Consider the following 25,648-nt stretch of genomic DNA (forward strand, 5'->3'; position numbering starts at 1 on the left):
TTCAGTTTGAAGATACCTGCTTGCTTGCACCTGGAGCGCCCTGAACACTTTCAACTGCGGTTAGGGGGTTTGCAGTTATAACAGGAAGCATTTTGCACACTTTGAGCAGCTCAGCTCTGCTCTGCTTTGCAGTCCTCTCTCCCCCAGACTGCATCAAACTAATAATAATAATAATAATGAGACATTCTACACACACTGTACTCACTTAGAAGACTGTAAAACGAATTCTACATTTCAATTTTCAAATCATATTACATTCTCTTCTCCCTGGGTCAGCAGTTTAGGAAACCAATATTCTCAAACTCTGTGAGATGTTCCACCCCTGAGAAATGAACTACACCGTGCATTCCTTTCATTTGTAATTATTTTTATTTTTTTTGTACCACCATAAATTTGCTGACTTGCCTGAAAACGTTTCTCTGTCTTGGTGTTGCTCACTTCCTATCTAGGATTCTGGCGTCTGCGATTTTTGCTCCAGAGCTTTAACAGCAAATGCAGATGGCGCTGCCTTTGTTTTTTGTTTTTTTTACTTTTCTATGCTCTGGCCTTTTTGTGATGAAAACACTCTTAAAAGTTCTTACTGCTAGTTCTCAGATACGGTGTGTTTTGTTTTTAATGAGTTAAGCACGTTGTCTCAGGCTGCTGTCAGCCGCTCGGAGGAGATCCACCACACTCGTATAAACAGCCCGCTGTGTTCGCTGCCTCCTCACGCCCGCATGCTGCTCCTCTGAAGAGCTGCTTACCGGCTGCACGTTGTAGGCCAGCAGGACGAAGCGCAGGTCTGGAGAAACTTGAAACCGCGAGGCCTTCAGCGTGAGCTGCGGGGGAAACCAAAATCAAAACACAGGACCCGTGAGGATTCAATCCCCGCATTCCCATCGGCAGTCAATTCCTGGTCTTTCTTAAATGCGTCCGACAGCAGTTGTGATGCCTAGTTCACCCTCAAGTCTCGGTAAGTCGCTCTGGATAAAAGCGTCTGCTAAATGACTAATTAATAATAATAATAATAATAATAATAATAATAATAATAACTTACAAAGGTGCTGTTCTCCACCAGCGTTGTGCTTTCGTTGGTTTTCACGTTGCGTTTGATCACATGACCCTCCCTGGTGCGCAGTGTGACCTCGGACTCTGGTGAAACAGTGACAGCACAGGCAGAGTTATCATGGGGGGGGGGTGTCAGGGTTTGGAGGGGCTGGGATTCAAGGGTACAGGGAGCCGGGCTGCACTCACCGCTGACCCAGGCCACGGCGGGGTCGTGAACTTTGAAATCCTCCCTCGCCAGGTCCTCCAGGGAGAATCGGGATTGCAGAGAGAGGCGAGACTCTTCTGAGAAGAGAACAGAGCAATAAAAAAACACTGAGAGCTGGAAGCATGCATCCACCCGCCCTGCAGGCAGGGCAGAGCTGTGTACAAGTGTGCAGGGATTGTATGAGAGTCTGTATGCTGAGGAATTCAGAGGGCTGTGCATCTGAGGCTCCTTTAGCAAAAGCACAGCAAAGTGTGACCCAGCACAGTGAAAGCATGGTGCAGCACAAGCAAGCACCGCAGACAGGTACGGTGAAGCATATTACAAAATATAACCTTTCATAAGGGTTTAACTGTATATATATATATATATATATATATATGGATGTGCTTTGCTGCAATTGTCTGGTGTCCAACATTTCATTTGAAATTTCTGCTACTTCCACGGCTGTTTCTGCATCACCTGTCCCACCCAGTCTGGGATTTGGAATGAGCTGGAGTGAGCTGTAGGGTCTTACCGGGGGTGAGCAGGATGATGGAGAGGATGACGAGGGACATGACCACCACGATGACCACCACAGCGATGCAAATACCCTTCCAGTTCCGCGGCGGACGGCTCGAGACCCCCAGGTCCTGGAGAGACACACAGAGGTCAGGTCAGGCCAGGCTAGTGTCATTATTTGTTTGGTGCAGTGCGGTGCTTCGGTGGATCTTGAGGGCGAGTCGGGGGTGAGGTGCTGCTGGTGGAAGCTCAGTTAGGTTAAGGTGATGCGGTAAATGAGAATTAAGTTCTTGCTCTGTAGCAGTTGGAAAAAAAAAAAAAAAAAAAACATTTTCACGGACTGCAAACCTCATTAATCAAAATAATCTTTAAAAAAATCTTAAAACGATTTGGACAGGGCCCGGTATCTCTCACTCTCCAGTATCTCTCACTCTCCGGTATCTCTCACTCCTCCTCGGCTCAATGGAAGACATCCCTGTCGAGGTAATAAAACAGTTTTTTCATTACCAACTGTCACAGTGGGGAGCTTTTAAACACAGTGCAGTCGGGCGCGGTGCCAGAATTATTACCATCCCATTGCTGCTGGCAGCGCCTCCCCCCCAGCCCGCTTCACTCGGCTGTAGCTCATGACTACGCAGGGGCTGCCTGCTGCACTGGAGTTGCATCGCGCTGAGATGGGCTTCCAGGGTAATTGTTTATGCAAACCAAGCTGTTCAGCCCAATCCTAATACTGGAGAACCACTCCACTGCAGGTTTAACAGCTGCCGTTACAGAATGATCTACTTCAGGGTCTGGATGGAGGTGTAATTGGTTCAATTAAACAATTTAGAACAGGGTTTGGAACATAGACCAGGAGAGGAACTTAGCCCCCCTCCCCTCTCCCTCTCCCTCTCCCTGGATTATATAAACAGATCTGTCCTGAAATGGGAACACATCATTTGCAGAGGCGGGACGAGCAACAGATTCGTCGCCTTCAAAAGCGAGAAAGAATCACGAGAGCCTTCAAATGCATCTTGAAGCAATGCCTGTGCATGTTGTGGAAAAAAACAAACACGGCTGGAGAAAACTTCTGAGGAATCGCGATGCCACTCCCCTCCGCCAACCACTCCAGTAGGGTGTAACACCGGCATCAACCACTAGGGTGTCCTGAGAGCCTGGGTGTAACACCGGCATCAACCACTAGGGTGTCCTGAGAGCCTGGGTGTAACACCGGCATCAACCACTAGGGGGTCCTGAGAGCCAGGGTGTAACACCAGCATCAACCACTAGGGGGTCCTGAGAGCCTGGGTGTAACACCGGCATCAACCACTAGGGTGTCCTGAGAGCCAGGGTTTACCTGCTGAACCGCACTCTGACTTTCAACCGCTTCTCCCTGATTCACTGTAAATATTCCTTCCGCTCCACAGTGGCACGTCTTTAGCAAATGTGTTTCCTGGCTCCGAGTCAGCCTCTTTAATGCGAAGGGGTGGAAAGGGGGACGTTATTGATGTGTTTTGGCAGCAGGCAGCCACCGGGTGGCAGCAGTTCAATTCAAATCTTCCAAACAGCAGGTGCCTGGAACGTTTTCCAATACACTTAAAAATGAAAGAGAGAGAGAGAGAGAAAGCGCTGGGCTGCAGTGTGGAAGGCAGGGGGTTTGAGGAGCTCAGTGGTTAGATAAAGAAAGCGCTGGGCTGCAGTGTGGAAGGCAGCGGGTTTGAGGAGCTCAGTGGTTAGATAAAGAAAGCGCTGGGCTGCAGTGTGGAAGGCAGGGGGTTTGAGGAGCTCAGGGGTTAGATAAAGAAAGCGCTGGGCTGCAGTGTGGAAGGCAGGGGGTTTGAGGAGCTCAGTGGTTAGATAAAGAAAGCGCTGGGCTGCAGTGTGGAAGGCAGCGGGTTTGAGGAGCTCAGTGGTTAGATAAAGAAAGCGCTGGGCTGCAGTGTGGAAGGCAGGGGGTTTGAGGAGCTCAGGGGTTAGATAAAGAAAGCGCTGGGCTGCAGTGTGGAAGGCAGGGGGTTTGAGGAGCTCAGTGGTTAGATAAAGAAAGCGCTGGGCTGCAGTGTGGAAGGCAGGGGGTTTGAGGAGCTCAGTGGTTAGATAAAGAAAGCGCTGGGCTGCAGTGTGGAAGGCAGGGGGTTTGAGGAGCTCAGTGGTTAGATAAAGAAAGCGCTGGGCTGCAGTGTGGAAGGCAGTGGGTTTGAGGAGCTCAGTGGTTAGATAAAGAAAGCGCTGGGCTGCAGTGTGGAAGGCAGTGGGTTTGAGGAGCTCAGTGTTTAGATAAAGAAAGCACTGGGCTGCAGTGTGGAAGGCAGGGGGTTTGAGGAGCTCAGTGGTTAGATAAAGAAAGCGCTGGGCTGCAGTGTGGAAGGCAGGGGGTTTGAGGAGCTCAGTGGTTAGATAAAGAAAGCGCTGGGCTGCAGTGTGGAAGGCAGGGGGTTTGAGGAGCTCAGTGCAGGAGATCTCTTTGAATCTGTCGCTGGACTGAGCACACGTAGAAAAAAAAAAGAGATAAAAAAAACTGCATTGTTGGTAAAAAAAATCTTGTGTATCAGCGAGCCCTGTGACCCCTTCCCCCCACACCCTCCCTCCCTCCTCTCCTCTCCTCTCCTCTCCCTCCCTCCCTCCCTCCTCTCTTCAGCCTGCTAAGAGGTTCGTTTCCCTCGTCTCGTTGATCGCTTGTCAGCTCCCTGAACAGGCACCACTAATCATCGTTACTAATGACTGGCCATTAAACATATCGGATAGTCCCTTCATTCACCGGCACCCGCTTGTAATAAACGACAGGACTTCAACCTCGGAGCTGCCATGCTCCTGACAGAGCGCTTGATCGATCTCTCTCTGTCTCTCTCTCTGTCTCTCTCTCTCTCTCTCTCTCTGATATCAGAATACGAGAGACTGATATTCTGTCCTTGTACTTCTCCACCTTCACCCCTGCTTTGACACTTTAAAGAAAGCAGTTTAAACTTTATCTGCATGTTGAAATGTCATCACGCACAGAATTTTGCCTGAGCGCTTGTCTAAAACACGCAGGTCATGTGTAGGTGTCAGCCTTAGTGTTTGCACAGCAGTGAGTGCACGGTGTATTTAGTACTTTTTCATCATACACAATGAAATGCTGCACACAGAAACATGCAGAAGCGATGGAGGTGTCCTGGCGATGGAGTTTCTGATTCCCAGGAGGTGCTGGTAAATGCTAAAGTGAAACCGGTTATGAATTTTAATTCTCGAGGTCTCACTGTGAACGCATAACTCTCTACAGGTGCAGAGTGACATACAGTGAGCTGCAGCACCAGCCAGCCCACACTGTGCAGCACGAAATCCACTCTCTGCTCTCACTAAATGGCCCTGCTATAGCAAGCCAGGATTATTATGGCATTCTTCCACTGGCTATTGAATCAATCAGCAGCCCCAGCCATTAATTAAACTATTAATTAAGAATTGATAAACCGCTGGGGTTGGGAAAATGCCCTGCTCAGCTGTCCAGCGCTGGTCAGTAATATCTCTTGGTTTAACCTGAGCAGTCCAGCGAATGGCTATTGAGCCATACAAGGCTTACTGAGGCCCCGAATAAGCAGATTTAGAGATGAAAAGGTCAGTACAGCTGTGGTCAAAAGTTTTGCAGCATCCTATAGAACTGAACTCATTTTGCTTCATAAAGTCGCAGTGAAAGCGGCTACATGATGTTTCTCTGTTAAAGAACTCCCTTCTCAATGGGACGACTCTGAGACAGGACTGAGTTGGGCAGCTCTGATTTTGAGGTGAATCCGTCGTGTGTAGGGTGTAGAGAGTTCAAAAAAATAGGTAAAAAAACTTGATTCATTAGAACTTTAAAAGAATTATTTAAACATACAAAACCCATCCCTCACTAAACCCAATGATCCTGCAGCAGTGTCTCTCGCTCTCTACACAGTGATCACACACTGGGCTGACTGATCACTAAGACACAAGTTATTAACCCATTAAATAGCCTTCTTTGCATTTAGACTTAACTTTTGCGGTTAACAAAATTAGAGTAAGCTATCATAACAATATAGTGAAAGAGAAAATTCAAATAAATGGTGTCTCTTTAATCCTGGATATTACTAAAAGAACACTTACAATAGAGGATAAAGACATCTGCCAAATAAATACATTAATAATAATAATAATAATAATGATAATAATAATAATAATAATAATAATAATAATAATAATAATAATAAAGCTGCGGTCTTACCGGCTCCCTGGTCATGTTTTGCTGAGTGGTGGCGATCATCATTGTAGCGAGTTAGTGAGCGCTGGGCTGCCCTGTGCTTCTGGATTTTACTTTCCCAGTTGGGGCTGGTTTCTCAACACTCTGGTCGACATGAATAGCTGCTGGATTCTCTTTGTCTCTCCTCTCCCTCTCCCTCTCTCTCACGCACACACACAGTCTGATAGAACTGCAGCAGTCCTTAGCTCATGAAAAAAAATGCACCACTCACACACACACACACTCTCACACATCGAACTCATTCATTCTCTCTCTCTCTACTACCACATCTCTTTTTCTCCCTCCTAACCCCCTCCCTCCTTCCCTTCTCTTCTTTTTCTATTCCCTCTCTCTATCTTCCCTTCCTAACCCTCTTGCCCCCTTCTGTGTTCTCCATTCTCTCCCTTTTTTACTCCCCTCTCTCCCATCCCCTATTTCTCGAGACCCCCCTTCTCTTCATCTTCTCCCCCTTCTCCTTTGCCAATTTCCCTCTCTCTCTCCCCGTTTCTCCCCTCCTCCCTCTCCTCTTTATCCCATCGCTCCTCGCTGGCTGATCAATAACATATTGAGAGGCAGGAATTAATCAAGATGCCACAGAACTTTTCCTGTCTCAGCGAAATTCCCTGCTAACATTTCTCCCCAGTCAGGAGAGGGTGGATGGGGGGCTCAGCGCCTTGGCAGTTCTATCAATGCTTGAGCACATCAGAGACGCAAGGATACTGAAAAAAAAAAAAACAATAATAACTGCAAATAAGAAGAATCATTATTATTGTAACTGCAGGTCTTTTTGTGTGCGTTTGTTTCTCTGACGTTGACAGCTTGCGCTTGTTTTACAGAATTTCATTAGCAGCCACTCTGTTCAGGGTGTAGTGGGCTGGAACCAGGGCTGTTAGTTTATAATGACTTGTTAAACACTGCTCAGCTTCATATGTAGGGTTTTGCATTCTCGTGTGTGCACGCAGTAATGAGAGCACACACACACTAACATACACACTCTAACTCACACAAACCCAGCTGGTTTGATCTCATTTTGCGAGGCTTCCACACGTCTACAGCTCTCTCTCTCTCTCTCTCTCTACAAAGCAGCCCTCACGTACGTCTCGTCACGTCTAACGAGAGCCCTGCAGCAACCGTTCATACCATTCGATTCAAACACAGGCTGAGCCCCCGGCCCTCTCTTTCAACAGAGGAGAGAAACACTCCTGCAGTAGAATGTGTGTTTTTTTTAATTTTTAATTTTTTTTTAATTAATCCTGGTGTTTCCTTTACGTCTTTTTTTCCTTCTTCATCCACTCATTTATAAACTGATGTTCTAAAGCCGAGGGAACACGGAGCCACTTTCTCAGGAGCAGCGGCTTGAAACCTGGTTCCAGGAGACCACCAGGAGACCTAGTTTGAGTCTCGCTGCTGTATCAAACCCCGAGTCTCCCCTGGTGTGCCGTGCAGCGTCCTGAAACCTACAGTCTCCTGAAACCAGGTTCCAAGCCTCAAAATGGCTTTGTGCTCCCTCGGCTTCTTGTTAGTATTTTTATTATTATAATTATTAAATTCCTGCACTATCTCTTTTCAAACTGTCGCCTGTGTGAGCTTCATTGCTATCACTACTGCACTGCTAATATGTCACTGTAGATACAACCTGTTGTAATCCTAACTGATTGCATCCTAGTTCATATTGTATTTTACTAATATTTTGCACTTACTGTAAACTGCACTGTATTTAATTATGAATCTTGCATTATAACGCTGTACTGCCCTGTAACACCTGCAAGTCTCCTTGGATAAAGGTGTCTGCCAAATAATTAAATAATAATTTAAACATGCGGTATTAAAGTCACTGTGCTACTGTCCAGGCACCGGTTTATTATCTTCTGCTTGCAGTCATGACAACCGCCATTGAGGATCAGGTTTGAAAGCGCTGCAGCAGTGCCCTCTGCTGGCAGCTGTGAGTAACACACAGGCTCGTATATGTCTTAATGCTGTAGGTCTGTCTGTACCATTCAATACAATGAAATCTGGATTTAATGCCAAAAAACGATTCGTACTTTCAAAACTTTAGGGTAGTACTGCACGCTTAAAAAACAAACAAACAAACAAAAACAACAGCAGCAGCAGCCAGGGATGGTGGGTATTTTTTACTCCGCATTTGGGAATAACTTTTTTTTTTTAAATATTGTTTATACATTACTGTACAGAAAGAAATACAAACACCTCCTCCTAGGCATTTAAACACAAAACCCGCTTGGAAAAGGCACAGGCAACTCAAACAAGCGCACAATGCATACGACAACAAAACCTCTCCCGCTGCGGTAAAGCACAACATGAATCAGTAAGGAGCTCTGTGTGTGTGGAAGCATGTCCTGCATACTGATGAGCTGCACAGCTTCAATGAACCGTGTGAGCATCAGAGCTATTAATGGCACATCAAAAACACACACAACAAACCGACATGCAAGCGATACACCGGGACCCTGTTCACAAAATACTTACGGCTGCTTTGTTTTTGGTTTTTAAAAGCCCTTTTTTGATCATTTTAAATCAAGCTTAAAGTTCATGAAAAAAAACTGGTTTCAGAGATGAGTTCAGTTTATTCTCATAAACCCGAATACAAAAAAAAAATAATCATAGAAATAAAACCAGTCCTTAAACATGTCTTTAAAACAGCCCCTAATGTTTTGTGAATAGGACGGATTCTGCAGACCCTTTATAGAAGGAGCAGTAGTTTGTTTACTAACCTGACAAAACATTTATTTGCAAATGCCCTTAAACAGACTGGTTATGTACAAACAGAAACAGATTTATTTGTTTTAAATAAATAATAATAAAAAAGGATTCCAATCAGCAATCTGAACTTGCAGCGTCGCATTCCAAACATCTCGTCTTTGCAGACAGGGGTGCATGAGTCAGTCAAACTGACGGGAACACATTCAGCGATTCCTGGAACAAAACTGGTAGAGAGACGCCAAAGGATTCTCTCAGAGTCGCTCGTCGTCAGCTTGTTCCAGCTGCTTAGCTTCGAGTCAGCCGCTCAGACGGTTCTGGCGACACAAGACTATACATTCTGTACTGTGGAGCCGGTCACCTGGCTAGATCCAGTCCAGGTCTTTGATCCTACCATGCCCTTTATTATTGCCACTGCCATCCGGAAGCACCTTTATCAGTCAGAGCTGTGAAACCCGGAATGGAGTGCTGGACCGGAGTCAGTGATGCATTGCTGTGCAGAGACGTGCGAGCGATCCAGACAGTGCTGTCTATCCCCTCAGAAATGAAGCTGAACGACAGGATAAGCCACGCGATTATTTAAAACAAGCCAACAACAAAACAGTTACACTTTCTTATGAACTTCCAGGAAAGAAAATAATACAATATAAAAAGTACCTTCGATAGCGAGCATTGTACACCCCCACACCCCCCCACACCCCCCCACACCCCCCCAGGCACGCACACCCCCCCACACCCACCCATCCACCCACCCACCCAGGCACACACACACTCACGCACAAACACACAGAGCGTGGGATCTGAAAATAGCTGCAAGCTGCCAGGTGCTTGGGATCAGAGTCATCCTTCATTTTTTCCGGTTTGACAGGAGTCCCAGATTCCTGGCTGGACCTACATTTCAATCTCCACTCTTCAAGTCTCTCCCTGCTGCAAGGGAGCTCCCTGACTCCCCCTCCCCAGCGCTCAGGAACGGCTTGGGTAGTTCATGGCGAGCAGGACCATGCTGTGGAGCAGCAGAGAAGCCTCCGAATCTAAAAACCATACAAAGAAAATCACAAGATCACTAGGGATTCTGAATCTGAACATTCATTCATTCAATCGATCAGAACAAAATCATTAAATCAAACCATTAGGGGACCGATTCTGCATTGTAAAAATCTGGAAGGTATTCTTTCATTTAAATCAGAAAGATTCTGATAAAGAAATTGCGATTAGGACAACAACGACAGCAATATAAAAAAAAATCATTACTAGGGGAAGATTCTGAAAACCACCAGCTGCAGAGATTTAGAATCACAAAATCAGCCCCCCAAAAAAAGAGGGGGGAAGACTGAATAACATGATGCCCCCCAAACAAGCATCTCTCCTCTCCAGTGCCAGAGACGCTGCACAGAAATACCTTTGAGTCTCGTGGAGAGCTGCAGCCACTGGTAGAGCCACTCTCGACACTGGGTCGTGCTGAGACACGTGGAGTTCAGACCACGCAGGTAACACGCCTGCACAGGAAGAGATAACACGTGAGCACAGACCGGCACAACCACACACACACACACTCACACAGACACAAAGACTCACACACACACTCACACAGACACAGCGAGCAGAGGCAATGCAAAACCTGTCAATGTTTGTCACTGACAGACAGAGAGAGACAGAGAGAGACAGACAGACAGACAGACAGACGGTACTGACGCTTCTGAGCTCGGGTTCGGAGAGCTGGTGCAATCCCAGCATGCTCAGCGCGCGGTCCAGCTGCAGCAGCTCCACGGAGTGACTCCAGAGCCGGCGGCGAATCAGAGCGGCGGGGAGGCGGGACGTCAGGAAGAAGAGAGAGCTGAGGCAGCGCTGGAAGGGAGGGAGGGAGGAGAGAGGGGTTAGAGGGGAGGCGAGCTGTGGATTCAATTTAAAACAGCTTGAGAAAGCAAGTCCCTCACCATGTGCTCCACCTGGAGACGCTTCATCCCCAGGGGGGGTCCGGTGAAGAGGTGCCGCACGGCCTGGATCTCACTGATACCAGGGTGAGCGCCCCCCTGCACCTACACACAGACAGATAGAGAGAAACATTACACATGCTGCAACCCTAACCCCTACACACACACACAGAGAAACATTACACATGCTGCAACCCTAACCCCTACACACACACACACAATGTAACAAGGAGGTAGGAATTCTACCTTTTAGAGGCTCTGCCAAGCTATGTTGTATAGAGTCAGAAGAACTACAAAACCGTAACTGCTTCATATTTTTGTTGCTGGGATGGAAATAAGACTCCCGTTGCATAGCGATTTGATCCATTCCTGGTTTCACTATGAGTTTAATAAGAAGACACAACTGAGCTTGTTACCTAGACACACGGGGGGCTGATCAAGCTCGTAGTAAAACCTGGAATGGGTGAAACTGCTGTGCAACAGGAGTCTCATTTCCATCCCTGTTCAATTTTGTGTTTTGTTTTTTTACAGCTGCAGTTGGGAGTTTACGCTCAGGGCTCTCGATGCATTTGTTATGTGAATTTTTAATATATGTCTGTCTGTCTCGTTATTTTTTGTGCGCTACCTTGTTGCAGAGCTGGAGCAGTTGGCTCTGCAGGTCCCGGTCCGACACCTTCGGTGCGGTTCTGGTGAGATCGTTGACGAGCCGCGGGTACAGCCGGGCCCGCTGGCCGTGATACACCTGCTGGAACTCAACCTGCTGCTTCGGGGTCCAGAAGTGTCGGATCAGAACCTGCCGAGGAAAGAAGTACCTGCAAGATGGGAGAGGGGAGGAGAGAGGAGATGAGAGGGTGAGGAGGGAAAGAGATGAGAGAGAGAGGAATGCGCTTGGTTCTCAAGAGATATCGAGGAAATCTATTTATTTGAATTTCTGCTCACCGGGAGCTGCCCCTCTATGGCTGACACAGGTAAATGTGAGGGCTGTGTGTACAGTATTCCTACAGACCACTCCCTGCCTTGGCAGCATGTTGAAAGCACATCACAGTGCAGGAGCAGCTCTCTGAACGTATCTACAGGACTGCGGGGCTGCATCGTGCTTGTACCGCACTCCCACACTCACATCAACACGAACACCAGGTAGTTAGCGAAGGGAGGGATGGAGACCAGGGCCACAGGAAGAGCTTTTATGATGTCTCTCCGGAACTAAGGAAGGAAAGACAGGAAGGGAATTCTGTAAAACAGGGAGTCTCTGTGGCAGCGTCCCCGTGAGGAGGTCTCGCTGCGGGCATGTTTACAGCAGCACGTGTACGGCACAGAAACTATGCATATACTGTACAGAAACTGAACCGAGCAATTAGGGGAATTCTGCGCCATGTTATATTTAGCAGATTTTTAATAAAAGCGAAATTAGGGAAGGTTTCTTGCCATCACACATGTAATGGTTTACAGAATTCAAAGCAACAGATTAAAGCAGTAACAATATATCCAGATAAATAAAAACAAACATTATATGTGTGTGTATATATATATATATATATATATGTTACCACAGCACCAAAAGCCTAGAAGTCCCTCCACTGTTTTCAAACACACTTTCCCTTGACAAAGGTGTGTTAAACATACTGAAATGTTGGGAAGTTATACACTGTAAATCCATGAATATTTGCGAGCGTTTTATGCGTTTCTCACTTATTAAAAAAAAATAAAAAGCAAACATTTCTGGCACAAATATCAAATTCCACTAACAATACATACTTTGTATATTGCAACAGGTTTTATGGGCGTGATTCACCATATATATATATATATATATATATATAGATCTCTATTGTGCTCTGAGGAAGACCTGCGGGTCAAAACGTGTAAGCCATTGTTATGTTTACCATGGTTTTAAATATCTTAAAATAAAGACCACTGCTTTTATTGAGAATCCCTTGGGGCTTTGGACTTAACTGAACTGGGAGTTGCTGTCTTAATTTCTCCTTCGATGGGGTTTCTCACTGGAGGTGACTTCTATTTATTTCTATATATATATATATATATATATATATATATATATATATATATAATTGACCATATTTGTTTCAGCGCAGATGCAGCGGTTCTTTGACAATGAATAGCTCATCGCTGAGGTTGCTGTGAGGAGCTCCCCCTGCTGGTCAGTGTGAGACTCGCCTGGCGCAGCGTCTCCATGTCACGGTACGGGAGCTGCTCCTTGCTCAGGCCCTGCCTCGCCATCTTCACCTTGATCCTGCGCACCTCCGAGCCATCCTGCAGGAGCAGCCGGAGCCCTGAGCCAGGGAGACAGAGAGACAGTCAGAGAGAGAGAGGTAGACAGACAGACAGACAAGAGATTCTCAGTAACTTGTGCTAAATACATCCTAGCCAAGTTTGATCACAACTGAATCCAGCGTTTATCTAGACGAAAATAAGCGTCAGACAGCCTCCACACAGATAGTCTGTCTCCATATACCTGACCACATCCTTCAAAAGGAACTGGGATTAATATTTTAGAGACATCACTGGGGGTGAAATCCCGCTGCTTGCCTCTGAAGAAGGTGGAGTAGAGCAGGTAAAAAGCAGGGAAGTTCCTCTCTAGGAATCGCTCGTATTTCTCGTTGACGAGCCTCAGCTTGCTCACGATGAGGGAGCCCCAGCCCCCGCTGTGCTTGGCTTTGGAGGAAAACCGACATAACTGCTGGCTGCTGGACCTGTGAGGGAAAACCCAAGGGTCAAAGACAGTGGTAGTGTGACTAAAAACAACTCCTTATGCGGCAGACCCGGGGCGGCCAAAGAGCCGCAGGGTCTGCTGCTTTCGGTTCCACCTGAGTTACGTCTCCTGTAATGTTTAATTTCAGTGAAGTATCTATTTCCATAAACGGCGACGCGATTGTATTTCTTGCAGTAGCAAGGAAGGGTTTTATTACGTCTTGTTCTGTACGCTGCAGCACAGTGACAGACAGTATTCAGATAAAACCGACACCGTAGTAAAAAAATAAAATTCTCCGAATGCATTACCTGAGCAGGACAGAGCATTTTGTGGCGTTGTTAACGCCGCCCGAGAGTCCAGCCTGCCGGATTCTGTATAACAACATCATTGCAGAACCGCCACGGCTCCCGGCCCTGGACAGCGCCATCTTGGTAAGGTCAAGCCCTCCAGCACACAGCGCGTCCTGTCATTGGTCGAGGGAATCAGCTGTTGTCTGTAACGTCAGGTAGGAGGTCAACCCAACAGGTTCTAAAGGAGATGCACCTTTACTTGTGTTTACAAATACATACAGTCAATTATTTTTGTCAGTAACTTAATAATAATAATTATTATTGTTGAAGCCTTCGTCGTCTTTTTAACATATGTACGCCACTTGAGTAAACGTGTTGACAAAGGTAAGCCTTAGCAGGAAGCACACAGTCTTCGTCATCCCGGGAACACTTTGCATCAGTAGGGGGTTTAAAAACTGCAAGCAAATTGTACGACGACGGCATTCTTGTGAATATGACAGAGACCGGAGCAGCACAGAGCAATAAAACCTTTGCAATTGCATCTTACTGCCAGTAGAGGTCGCAATAGCTCCAAAAACAATATCCCATGCGGTCACGATTTTTTTTATTACATTTTTAGATTTAAAAAAAATTTAAATAAAAAATATGCGTGAACTCTATGGAGTTCGAGAAGTAGTTCTTCCAAAACTTTGGAAAAACAAACAAACATACATGCATGCATTATAAAATAGATACATAGACAGGAAACTCAACCTGGTACAATTATACACGCATTATGCTAGTACTGTATCTCGACACAAACTTTATTCTGAGACAAGTATATGTATGAAATGACTGCTTTACAAGATTAATGGTTGAATGTAAATACTGCACTAGACTTTGTATTACTATTAACTTCTATGCTTCCTCTCTAGCTGATAATACAAACTGAACCGCTGCTATTGTACTTGCTAATACAGGCCACAAGATGGCGCCGTTTAGTACCTTTTAAATTCTGTTAGGTGGAGAGTCCAGTGTGTAATTCTACAGCAGTTAAGATGGAAACATTTGTATTCACGTTTAAGCTTAAACTGGTCGATATTCCGATGGTACACCTAAACTTTATTATTATTATTATTATTATTATTATTATTATTATTATTATTGAGTCATTTAGCAGACGCTTATATCCAAAATGACTAGGGGGTGTACTATGCGTCACAACTGCTGCTGCAGAATCACTTCCAGGACCTTGTTGTTTTATGTCTCATCTGAAGGACGGAGCACAAGGAGGTTAGGTGACTTGCTCAGGGTCACACACAGTGAGTCAGTGGCTGAGCTGGGATTTGAACCGGGAACCTCTTGGTATCAAGCCCCTTTCTTTAACCACTGGACCAGCAAGCGTAGCCCAAATGAAACCCTCCACTGGGTGGGCAGGGAGGCACATCAGGAGGAGCTCAATGGGTGGATCACATGACCCCTTTGAAAAAGGAGATGTTTATCTCGAGGCTCCATAAATACATTTGGAACACGTTTTACGATCTAGGAGCTGCCCTGCACCTTTTTAGTACAGCGCAGTTTTCCTGTTCGCTAGTAACACGATCGCACCGGTAATTGGAACGCCATCATCTCTCGGCTAATAGTCTCTTGAAATTGTAAAAATGTGCACGGCTCCTTGCTTCTTTACAGTCAGCGGATTTGATTAAAGGATGACAGTCAGCTATCTTTTTTTTTTTTTTTTAAATATCATTTACAAACTCCCCCATCCTAAAGGTTACTGCAGCAGCTGCTGTTTTATGCAGCCTTGTTCAGAGAGAGTCGCTCCCGAACCCATTCTGTGTGTTTCTGCTGCGGTGGTAAAGAAAATCATCCCTGACCGAAAATATTATTTATTGAGGGCTTTTTTTTTTTTTTTTTTACAGAAGTTTCCTCCCTCTTCGAAACTCCTTGCCACTGCTTCTGTAAACCAGAAACAGGAGTTTATCTGGACTTGCCACAGTGGGTCGGAGGAAAACTGTACCGTTGTAGCTGCCCTATACTTTGATGCTACCATTGCCTGCTAATATATAACCATTGCCATCTATCTTTTAGAACCATTGCATTGCCACTGAAGATTATTTGGGAAGGGCGTAGCCAGCATACTGTGGTCCCAGTCCACTAACGGCATTGCACTGTAGCTGCCCTATACTTGTCCTACCATTGCCCCTCAGTATAGAACCATTGCCATTTTAGTGCCACTGTCTGTCTGTCTGTCTGTCTGCATTGCCATTGCAGGTCATTTGGGAATGGTGTAGCCAGCACACTGTGGTCCCATTCTACCAATGGCCAGCCTCACCCCATTGTAGCTGCCCTATGCTTGTGCTACCATTGCCCTTCAATACAGAACCATTGAATAGCCATCGCAGTGCCATTGTCTGTCTGTCTGTCTGTCTGTCTGTCTGCATTGCCACTGAAGATGTCAAGCCATGTCCCTAATTGCATACCAAATGCAATCTGAGGTCTTCTAATAAATTATTTATAGTCCATTGGAATCCCCCCCCCCCTTCCCCTGTCTGGAAGAAAGCTTCCCATTTAATGGTTAATTAATGAATTAATCAGCCCCTCAGCCTGATCCCTCCCATCCATCATCCGCTGCTGGCAGCTCGGCTTCGGATCTTAATTAGTTATGATATTTAAGAGAAGAAAAAAAAAAAAGACTCGCTCCCAGGTAGCATGTCAGGGATCCTCATTATCATTTAAAACCTTTGGGAGACACTGCAGTCTGATCTAAACACTGCCGTCTTTGTAAAGCCCTTTGAAATCAGCGTCTCAAACAGTCTGTGTCTGTGTGTGTGAGTCTTTAATGTATATTTATATTTACAGATATTGTACAATCCAGAAGAATACATGGAAAATAAATATACCACGATGCCTGAAGGTTTAAATAGACAGGAATAGTAGATCGTTACATCCTCAACTATGCAGTAAACGCCATCACAAGCACATTAATAGATTTAAATAGGATTAAGTGTGTGTAGCTACCAGGGAATCAAAATCCTAGCTGTACCTCAACTGTTTGTTTTCAAACACACTCTCTTTAGAGATCTCCAGGTCACCAGTAACAAAGGGGCTGAGTGCTTGCAGCCGAGCAGAGACACTCAGAGCTCTCCAGGTCACCAGTAACTAAGGGGCTGAGTGCTTGCAGCCGAGCAGAGACACTCAGAGCTCTCCAGGTCACCAGTAACGAAGGGGCTGAGTGCTTGCAGCTGAGCAGAGACACTCTCGTTACAGCCCTCAAGGTCACAGGCTGTGCCCCTTGCTGCAGCACATTAAAGCGAGCAGTTTCTGCAAAGCGATGATTAGTATAATTATTATTATTATTATTATTATTACTGCGCAGGGTTATCACTCTGGGTAATGCCCTTGATAACCCGTTCCCTATCCTCGCAGCTCTCTTTGCACAGAACGCTCTCCTGGCCTCTGTCTCTCACTCTGAAGCTTCCAACTTCATTTCCAGCTGTTGTGTCTTCTGATCATGTTTTGTGTGCTGTGCTTAAAGCACTGGCTCGGGGTGTGTCGGCTCCTTCTAAGATTTTAAATATTTCAATCAACCCCACTGAAGTGTCCTCCTTTGACCCCTAACCCTGCTCCGTCACAGTTATTATTATTATTATTATTATTATTATTAATTACTCATTTAGCAGACGCTTTTATTCAAGTGCGACTTACAGAGACTAGGGGGCGAACTATGCATCAACAACTGCTGCTGCAAAGTCGCTTCCAATAGGACCTCGTTTGTTTTACGTCTCATCCGAAGGACGGAGCACAAGGAGGTTAAGTGACTTGCACATGGTCGCACACAGCGAGTCAGTGGCTAAGCCGGGATTTGAACCGGGAACCTCCTGGTATCAAGCCCTTTTCTTTAACCACTGGACCACCAAGCTTCCTGTTTTCAGGGCTGACAGATACCCCTGGAACCTGCCTGGCTCCTCCAGGGGCCCCTCATCACCATAACAACAGTTCTGTCGTCATGACGTCGACAGGTGAGCGGGGGGCTCGGATTACCAGCAGTTCTAATTAGGCCCCAGCCAGCTGCTGCAGCAACACGGTGTCCCCATGGCGACGGGGCCTGACCTAAAAGCACCGGGCACGCTGGCTGCTCAGGGACTGCACTGTACAGCCGAGGCGTGCTCTTTTTAAAGAAGAAAACCGATCATCGCATTCAAATAATACTCAAACAGTCTTCGAGGAAGCCAACAGCCATCCCCTCCAAACCTTCCCTTCTCTTCTCTCTCTCCCTCTCCCCCCCTCATCCCTTCCTCTTTGTCAGTTCCAGGGGATCTCTTTGGGATGTCTTGGGAAATGTAGCTCTCTCTCTCTCTCTCTCCCTTCGCAAGTTTAATTAGCTCCTCATCCTCTTGATTAATGGCTTGCTGGTGAAAGGCGGGTGCCGAGCAGTGAATAGCTTCACAGCACAGCACTACAGAGCCCTGAGCACAAGAGCAGGCTGCCTGGAGTGTGTTACTACATTCCTGTCTGCCACAGTAAACACACACACACACACACATACATATATATACAACCTCCATAATATGTAACCTCCATTCAATTCAGTTGTTTTGCTTTTCTCATGCTGCACCTGCACCTCTCTACCAGCAGGTGTCTCCACCAGTAAGCATAGAGTTGTGCAGATTTACAGTGCTGGAGATGGGAGGAAGGTGGGGGGGGGGGTGTTTATTAATGTATTTATTCTTTTTTAAAAGCGAATTAAGTCTTTGTTTTTTTTTGCGCAATGTCATATTTCACCTGCCTCGCACCTCGGGAAAAAAAATGAAAATAAAATAAATAAATGTTATCGCTCAGGACCTTCAGATAGTGCAAGATGAATTGGGCTTTTAAAGCGCCTTAGAAAAACGCTGCAGCCTCCTGTTCTTCTCATCCTAATCTGCATTAGCAACAGACGCCGGAGTGATTTAAGCCCTGGCGCGCATGCAGATTTCAGAGAGGTAAAAGCACAACGAGCCACAATAATTCACCCTTTTCCGACAAACCTTTGCTTAACACTGGCACCATCTCGACAGTTAGTGCCGCAGAATCAAACTACTCATAATCCACCCGCATTAGAGCATTTGGCCCAGGAAATAAAACAGCGAACAAATTGCCTTGTTCCAGCTCAATCTGCTGTGTTGAGGAATGAATTAGCAGATGATTTACGTGCCGGCAGCCTCATTGCTAGCGGATGACAGGGCTGCCTGTGTGGGTTGCACTGCACCAGGATTCTCAAGCAGCGCTTCTGCAGGGTTTTCAAATTTGCATGTTTATTATTCTTTTTTTTATTACTATTATTATTATTCATTTCCGGTCATAAAGCTGTTTTTAAATTTGGAGTTCGGAAAAAAAACGCTGTCCTGTCCAAGTGATCTTAAGTGGAAATGCAGGCCGACAGTGGCAATATAATGGCAATGCAATGGTTCTGTATTATGCTGTAGTTGGTAGCACAAGTATAGGACAGCTACAATGGGGTGAGGCTGGCATTGGTAGAATGGGACCACAGTGTGCTATATCCTTCCCAAATGATCTTCAGTGACAATGCAGACAGACAGTGGTACTACAATGGCAATGGTTCTGTAATGAGGTGCAATGGTAGCACAAGTATAGGGCAGCTACAATGGGGTGAGGCCGGTAGAATGGGACCACAGTGTGCTGAATGTACCCTAAACGATCTCCAGTGGTCAAGCCGAAATTCGCATGAGACTAGGCAAGCTCAGTCACATGACTCGCATCTCCAGCACAGCTGTCTGATCCAGTCAGTCAGTCCTCTTGATGCAATGAAAAGATCATTATCATCTTCTTCTATTACAAACTACTGCTTTAACAAGGCTGGAAATGCTGACGAAGACGCCAACGGCAGCGCATCAATCAACGACTGAGGACACAAACACAAACGAAGCAACCCAACACACACACACACACACACACACACACACACACACACACACACACACACACACACAGACACACACACACACACACACACACACACACACACACACACACAGACACACACACACACACACACACACAGACACACACACACACACACACACACACACACAGACACACACACACACACACACACACACACACACACACACACAGACACACACACACACACACACACAGACACACACACACAGACACACACACACACACACACACACACAGACACACACACACACACACACACACACAGACACACACACACACACACAGACACACACACACACACAGACACACACACACACACACACACACACAGACACACACACACACACACACAGACACACACACACACACACACACACACACACAGACACACACACAGACACACACACACACACACATACACACACACACACACACACAGACACACACACACACACACAGACACACACACACACACACACACACACAGACACACACACACACACACAGACACACACACACAGACACACACACACACACACACACACACACACACACACACACACTAGACGCGGAAATAAAGTAAAGCATGCTGACAAGATGGAGGAGAAAGACACTTTGTGGACATGCTTGTAGCAATGCGATAAATTCATTACCTGCATTAGACAGTGCAGTGTCACCACTAGTTCAGCATACAAATACAATGTGGATTTGTATTGTAATAATAATTATTGCTTAAGAAAATCTCTCTGTTAGTGGTGTTTCGGTAGCTTCAGATTTAGGACTGCACCCAGCAACGTCCTCTTTTCCCTAATACACAGAGGCCCCTGTGCTTTGACACTGGTGTCGGTTACAGCCGGCATTGTGCGGAGCAGTCAGTTCAGAGACACGGATCCTAAAATAAAAACCTAGCAGCAGAAACTCCCAAAGGGGCCACATCAGTGGAGGGATGACAGCCAGAGGCAAGGCAGCCATTTTGTGTTGAAGAGTGCAGCGGGAGACAGCTCTGCCACTGCAGCTCCATGCAGGAGAGACAAAATGGCCACCGGTGAGGCACACTAGAAGAACACAATGGGCTCCAAACGCTTTGACAGTCACCCAATAGCAAGAAGTAAACACATTTTTTAACAAAAAACCACACCGTTCCTATATCTAAAAGGCTTCAGTTAAGGGCTTTTTAGGACATCTTGTGTTATTCCATAACAGATTTCAAAAATCCTCCGACTCATCCCTGGGCTCCAGTTCTTTTCAGGGAGTAACTCTCCTAAGCCGTAACAAATCCTTGGGATCGGTATAATATCACAGCACAGCAGCTTCCATCGAACTGGGGCATCGGGGCTGAAAATGCATTGTGTCGGAGTGATGAAGACGCTTAGGTTCATTTTTTTAAATGTTTTTTTTTAAAAAATTTTATTTAAACACCTGTATTTTAAAAAGCAGTTTTCTGACTGAACGGTCGACAGTCGGCTGCTTCCCGGAATTCCCCTTCCTGAATTCTCCCACGTGCTGGCGTTCCGAGATCCCCAGAGCTGCCAGGATTGCAGACTACTCTCTCCCCTCTGGTGGGAAACATTCTTCGTATGATGCTTCCTGTTGTTGATCTCCCCTCTAGCCTAGACGCTGCCGCCCGTCCGCAGATCAGCGCTATAAACAGCCGGTTTCCCCCGAGGTGTTTCCCTCGAATCCGAGCCCTGTGCGCGGGGGGTGCAGGCAGGAGGGCACGCTGCTCCTCTCCACACAGGGGCTCCCTCCCGGGCAGGGTCACACAGCAGATAATCAGCCCCCTTTGTCTTTCCGTCCATCCGCCATCTGTCACCCTAGACGGAGTTTTTTAACTGATGTTTTATTTATTTATATATTTATTTATTTGGTCGCTGTCTGGTTGACGCAATCCTTTTTCTTTTTTGGTGTGCGCTTGCAAGCTGCCAGGTACAGTCGTCCCTCTTTGGAGCTCCCTGATTGAGTCAGGCCGCCTGGGTGAGCAGGGGCCACTCAGATCCAGCCACAGCTTGTAAGGTTCTTTGCATGCAACCAGTCCTGCCCCCCGACTTAAAACACAACTGAGACAGTCTTCCCAGACCCCTTTTTGAAAAACCTTTTGAGATTTCATAAGCGGGACTGCGCAGTTAAAAGCCCAACCCCTCCCTCCCTGTACCCATACTCCAATGGGGTTTCGTCCACACACGATGCTGTACGCAAGATTCCATTGGCCCGGGAAGGGGTCATTGTTAGCCAATCAGAGGTGTTTCCCAGGAACTGTAGCCTGCTTGTCAATGCTGTAGACCGAGAATGTAAGAAACTTACCAGCAGAGAAAAATAAAACAACCAAATTGAGCCGTGGGAGTTGACCTGTATTGCCTCAAGCCTGGCCTGGCCTGGAAGAAGCATCCTTTCTCTTAGGGGGGGTGAGGGGGGGAGGAAGCAGTTCAGTCTCCATGCCTCGAGCCTGCCCTGGACTGAAGGAAGCACCCATTCTCTTAGGGGGGGTGAGGGGGGAGGAAGCAGTTCAGTATCCATGCTTCAAGCCTGCCCTAGACTAGAGGTGTGACTGGACGCAAATAGGAGACCCTGCGTGCCACAAGCAAGCGTCTTAACGGCTATGAAAAAGAGCCGGGCTCGTCTGCATTCGTGATTCTAGAGCTTTTAAATTAATCTCACTGACAGCGGACAGAATCCATAACAGCAGCGCATGTTTCATTTGTATAGCGTCCCACACGCAAGTATCACAGGGGGGAAAAAAAAATAGAAGCCAGCAAAACAAAGCTCTGAATTCGGTTTGTAAAGGGTAAGGAACTCGCGCAAGGAGGCAGGATCAGGGGATAGCTTTACAAGCGAGGAGTTTTAAAAGCAGTGCAATGCTTTAGTGGAGGCCAATGCAGAGACCTCTGAACCGGGGGCAGTGTGAGGGGCAGGCATGGTTTGGGTAAGTATTCTAGCTGCAGCATTTTCAAAGAGGCATCTGGGAGGAGGTGAACAGACTAGAAATGTTCGATGATCAACTCTTACAGGAAACGTGAAAGTTCTGTCATCATTTTGTTTTGTTTTGTTATTTATCCTATGGTAACGTCATTTTTTAATCACCCTGTATATATGTTGCATCTGTTTCCACTTTACTGGGACACCCAGCACAACATAATAAACAATCACGAGATAGGTACAGAAATCCAAAAAGAAACTTGGATGAACCATGATAGACAGTTAAGGCACTACCCTTGCACTATTATGTCATTTTAGATATAACGTGTTGTAATCCTAACTTGTTGCATCCTAGTTCATATTGTATTTTACTAGTATTATTATTTGCACTTACTGTAAACTACACTGTATTTAAATACTGAGCTTGCATTGTAACCCTGTGCTGCCCTGTAACACATGTGTAAGTTGCCTTGGATAAAGGCGTCTGCCAAATAAATAAATAAATAAATAATAAGAATAAAAAAGTAGTCGTTTGGTTGAATCGTAGCTTTCGCACTGCCTAGCTGCAGCTGCACTATCTATATATGTATTTTTTTTTTTTTTTTAATGTGGCTCTCAGGCTCCTGAGCGCAGCACATTCTGCGCTGAGTGTCTGGATGTGATGCGAGCCGGTTTGACGTGTCGAGTTGTCTGCACCGGAGAGCCTGTCTCCTGGTTTTGCTGACGTTCCCGTTCGGAAGCGGAGGAGATGACAGGGGAGACAGGATGAGTAACGAGGTTCGGGCCAATTAGCGGTGATCGAGATTAATTAACGAGGGACCTGAATCCCCACACCTCCGCAGTGCCTCTCGTTTATTTCAGAGTAGAGGCGGGGTTCAGGGTGACGGGAGAGGAGGGAGCCACACCTCACAGAGACACACAGGCACTGACACCCAGACAGACACACAGACACCACACCTCACAGAGACACACAGGCACTGACACCCAGACAGACAGACAGACACCACACCTCACAGAGACACACAGGCACTGACACCCAGACAGACAGACAGACACCACACCTCACAGAGACACACAGGCACTGACACCCAGACAGACAGACAGACACCACACCTCACAGAGACACACAGGCACTGACACCCAGACAGACAGAAAGACACCACACCTCACAGAGACACACAGGCACTGACACCCAGACAGACAGACAGACACCACACCTCACAGAGACACACAGGCACTGACACCCAAACACACAGACAGACACCACACCTCACAGAGACACACAGGCACTGACACCCAGACAGACAGAAAGACACCACACCTCACAGAGACACACAGGCACTGACACCCAGACAGACAGACAGACACCACACCTCACAGAGACACACAGGCACTGACACCCAAACACACAGACAGACACCACACCTCACAGAGACACACAGGCACTGACACCCAGACAGACAGAAAGACACCACACCTCACAGAGACACACAGGCACTGACACCCAGACAGACAGACAGACACCACACCTCACAGAGACACACAGGCACTGACACCCAAACACACAGACAGACACCACACCTCACAGAGACACACAGGATCTGACACCTAGACAGACAGACAGACACCAAACCTCACAGAGACACACAGGCACTGACTCCCAGACAGACAGACACCACACCTCACAGAGACACACAGGCACTGACACCCAGACAGACAGACAGACAGACAGACACATACATTAACCCCCGGACAGACAGACGGAATGATGGGAGTTTCGCCCAGTCGTTCCTAATAAAGCGTCCGCACCCTGCCTCTGATCTGCAGAGTGAGCTGACAGCACTGTTCCTTGTCTCGGGTTCGCTGTGCTGTTCTTCATTAAAGTGCTGCTGTTGCTTCCTGCCTCTCTCCTCCACATGCATCGCACTCACACACGCTCACGGGTCACCGAGGTCAAAGGTGCTTTGTTTTCATCTCAGCGGATGACCCCTGGTGACCCACAGGGTCAGGCTGGAGACAGGATGGCGGTCAAGTCCTCCAGCACGGCACTTCCTATCTGCAAGTGAAAGGGAGCGGGGGGGGGGGCTGTAATAGGGTCCCAGTTCTATCCGATTCCATTGCTTTTGCTTTTTAATATTTGGAAGACAAGCATATTTGGATCTAATAGTTAAAATAGAATAACAAAAATATATATACCTAATATATACAGTATATACATATATCTACATATATATATAGATATATAGATAGATAGATAGATAGATAGATAGATAGATAATTGTGTGTAATTGAGAAGCCTTATATTGAACGTAGTTTTACTATAAATATGTTGAATCATTTATGGATTATGTAATGCGGTTCTGTTGCTATGTGTGTGTACATGTATGTATGTATGTTTGCATGTGTGTGTGTGTGTATGTATGTATGTATGATTGTACATACATCATTTTCTTATTTTTGCAACGAGGTGCATGAAACAGGGTTTAAAATGTACTGACATTTGGGTTGGATCCGGTCGTCCGAATGGTCAGTCTCCTCCTTGTGATGCTCGAATGTGTTTTTTAAGATGCAACCGTTTGAACAACAAGCGAACGATTCCTTGTGTCCCTTCAGAAGGGGATTAAAGAAAGAAAGAAAGAAAGAAAGAAAGAAGGAAAATGCATCTGTTTAGAAAAGCATGGGGGGGGAGCAGTGTTTTAATATTTGGTAAAATGAAATGGAGGCGCGGCGCCGCGCTGGCAGGGTTAAGTGCCAGGGTTTACAGTGAGCCGGTGATTTATGTAGTGGGAGAGCCGTCCACATCGCTCTGACAGATTGGACACCCCGTTTGCCCCGTGAAACGGTGTTAAAATCACTTTCCAACAGACGTGCATTTAACTGTGGCAGCTCCATTAAGGCAGGCAGCCGTCGCACTGAGCATCAATCTTCCTGAGCCTGGGCTTTGAGGAGAGGCTCTGTGTGCCGGCTCGCTCACCCCTTTTTACATAGAGAAAAACTAAAAATAATAATAACACATTGATTCATGAACTCATTAAATACACTTATTATCAAAATGTGAAAAGAATTCCAGCGAATGTGTTTTTTTTAATAAGAATCAATTATTTCACTCTACTTTGCAGTACCCTGGGAAGATTAGGTAAACAAAAAAAAAGTTTCAGTGTATTATACTGGATATGAAAA

The 25,648-nt window shown here is 46.3% G+C and overlaps 2 protein-coding genes across 6 annotated transcripts in view; both read right to left on the reverse strand.

The window, feature by feature from the left end:
* Positions 1–6,333, reverse strand: part of LOC117401134 (inactive dipeptidyl peptidase 10) — an 18,132-nt gene extending 11,799 nt beyond the window's left edge. For 2 of the 4 annotated variants that reach the window (XM_034001636.3, XM_034001634.3), the window contains exons 1-5: positions 5,946–6,331; positions 1,767–1,881; positions 1,234–1,329; positions 1,037–1,131; positions 744–818 (exon numbers count right to left, since the gene is read on the reverse strand). In XM_034001636.3, the coding sequence (XP_033857527.3) occupies positions 744–818; positions 1,037–1,131; positions 1,234–1,329; positions 1,767–1,881; positions 5,946–5,987 (423 nt within the window). In that variant the 5' untranslated portion in view covers positions 5,988–6,331. Of the gene's footprint in view, positions 1–743; positions 819–1,036; positions 1,132–1,233; positions 1,330–1,766; positions 1,882–5,945 lie in introns of all 4 variants that reach the window. The other 2 variants (XM_059013084.1, XM_034001635.3) reach the window with 2 other exon arrangements.
* A 1,746-nt stretch (positions 6,334–8,079) lies between these two features.
* Positions 8,080–13,846, reverse strand: LOC117400923 (LETM1 domain-containing protein 1). Of its 2 annotated transcripts, XR_004544286.3 has the most exons (10): positions 13,628–13,846; positions 13,157–13,320; positions 12,785–12,900; positions 11,730–11,812; positions 11,235–11,421; positions 10,613–10,714; positions 10,371–10,523; positions 10,078–10,174; positions 9,574–9,709; positions 8,080–9,228 (listed from the first exon to the last, which is right to left on the reverse strand). XR_004544286.3 is itself a non-coding variant. In XM_034001282.3 (9 exons), exons 1-9 carry the CDS (start codon positions 13,744–13,746, stop codon positions 9,642–9,644), a joined length of 1,089 nt encoding a protein of 362 aa, XP_033857173.3. In that variant the 5' UTR covers positions 13,747–13,846; the 3' UTR covers positions 9,434–9,641. The 2 variants fall into 2 exon arrangements, 1 of the variants encoding a protein (XP_033857173.3); XM_034001282.3 differs by lacking the exon at positions 8,080–9,228 and having other exon boundaries at positions 9,434–9,709.
* Positions 13,847–25,648: the final 11,802 nt, after the last annotated feature.

This window comes from Acipenser ruthenus, chromosome 45 (assembly GCF_902713425.1).
Source record: "Acipenser ruthenus chromosome 45, fAciRut3.2 maternal haplotype, whole genome shotgun sequence".
In the NCBI taxonomy this organism is placed as follows: domain Eukaryota; kingdom Metazoa; phylum Chordata; class Actinopteri; order Acipenseriformes; family Acipenseridae; genus Acipenser; species Acipenser ruthenus.

Excerpts from the sequence above, each read along its gene's own strand:
- LOC117400923 (XM_034001282.3), bottom strand. The coding sequence starts at position 13,746 with ATGGCGCTGTCCAGGGCCGGGAGCCGTGGCGGTTCTGCAATGATGTTG. Across the intron at positions 12,901-13,156 it reads CTACTCCACCTTCTTCAGAG|GGCTCCGGCTGCTCCTGCAG; the intron begins GCAAGCAGCGGG and ends TCCCTGGCTCAG. Across the intron at positions 11,422-11,729 it reads TACCTGGTGTTCGTGTTGAT|GTACTTCTTTCCTCGGCAGG; the intron begins GTGAGTGTGGGA and ends CCCATCTTGCAG.